Source organism: Sinocyclocheilus grahami, unplaced genomic scaffold, assembly GCF_001515645.1.
Source record: "Sinocyclocheilus grahami isolate Dianchi unplaced genomic scaffold, SAMN03320097.WGS_v1.1 scaffold4334.1, whole genome shotgun sequence".
NCBI classification, from domain to species: domain Eukaryota; kingdom Metazoa; phylum Chordata; class Actinopteri; order Cypriniformes; family Cyprinidae; genus Sinocyclocheilus; species Sinocyclocheilus grahami.
The window spans coordinates 14522-15826 of NW_015509293.1; the positions used below are offsets into that span (position 1 = coordinate 14522).

General features: G+C 33.6%; 1 protein-coding gene across 1 annotated transcript in view; it reads left to right on the forward strand.

Moving 5' to 3' along the window:
• The window catches only part of LOC107576783 (uncharacterized), a gene marked incomplete at its 3' end in the record, with an annotated part of 14035 nt that extends 12917 nt beyond the window's left edge, over positions 1–1118 (forward strand). The window contains exon 2 of the mRNA XM_016262915.1: positions 948–1118. Coding sequence (XP_016118401.1) covers positions 948–1118 — 171 coding nt within the window. The remainder of the gene's footprint in view (positions 1–947) is intronic.
• Between the last annotated feature and the right edge of the window lie 187 nt (positions 1119–1305).

The window sequence follows — 1305 nt, forward strand, 5'->3', positions numbered from 1 at the left end:
GTGTGTACTGTGTATATTTATTATGTTTATATAAATACACACACAAACAAACAGTATATATTTCGAAAATATTTCCATGTATATATTTATATTAATTTAATTGATATTATATATAAATATTTTAAATGTATAAACATATTTTTCTTAAATATATACATAATAAATATACGCAGCACACACACATATATAATGTAAACAAAAACTTTTATTTTGGATGCGATTAATCGCGATTAATCGTTTGACCGCACTAATTTCTAAACAGTTTTTTATTTTTATTTCAGTTAGTAATTTTAGTACTTCAGATTACACTTATTTCTGCAATTTTTCTAATTTTCCCTTATGTACTTTTATAGTTTTTATTAATATTTTGATATTTTTTTTTTTTTTTTTTTTTTTAGAAATTTTCTTATCAGGCCGATACCGATAACAGAAAAAATGAGCCGATATGGGCCGATACCGATATGGTGGCCGATATATCGTGCATCCCTAGTGCATTTATTAGTTGCTCTATATTTCTAAATAGTTTACATTTATTTTTATTTCAGTTTTAGTTTTAGTTTAATTTCAGTTAGTAATTTTAGGACACGTATTCCAGTTTCATGAATTTTTTTGTCTAATATTATATTTTATTTTAGTTCAGCTTAATACCAATGCACAACAATGTTTTTAATAGCTTAGTTTTAGTTACCGATAACGGCACTGCTTGTGAATATTAGAAAGCAGTGCAGAGTCTGTAAACGGTTTCATGATGAAAGATGCTCTCAGTCCCGTCTGACGCTGAAGGTTTTGAGATTTTTATGAAACCAAAAACAATAAATGACTCTTTTCGGTTTGATTTTGCACTTGTGTTTGATCTGAGCGGATGCACTTGCATGTTTTGCGCTAGTGGCAGCGGTCAGATGAGCTGAATCAGCAGAAGTGTTGGTTTTGTTCGTTTGTGTTTGCAGCAGCGATGGAGTTTGTCTGTCAGCGTCAGACCCCGTTTAACCACATCACCGTCTCCAAGAAACGCCAGTGGCTCCAGCAGAGCTCCGTCACAGCGCCCCCTGCAGCCGAGGAGGAGCAAACACAAACACCGCCGCCGTCTAACTCGCTTCTGACAGACCGAGGTGTGCACGGTTCACACTCAGGCTTGATTCTCAGTGAATGCTTCCAGAGTTTCGCTCTGCTGGAAGTTGATCAAGAAAGAATTATTTTCAGTGTTTTAATAATCCACACATCTCTCCCATTTTTTCTTCTTTGTCAAATTAAATATGACCACACTTCGGTAACTTAAAGTAATTTCCAGTACGTTTTTTTTTTTTT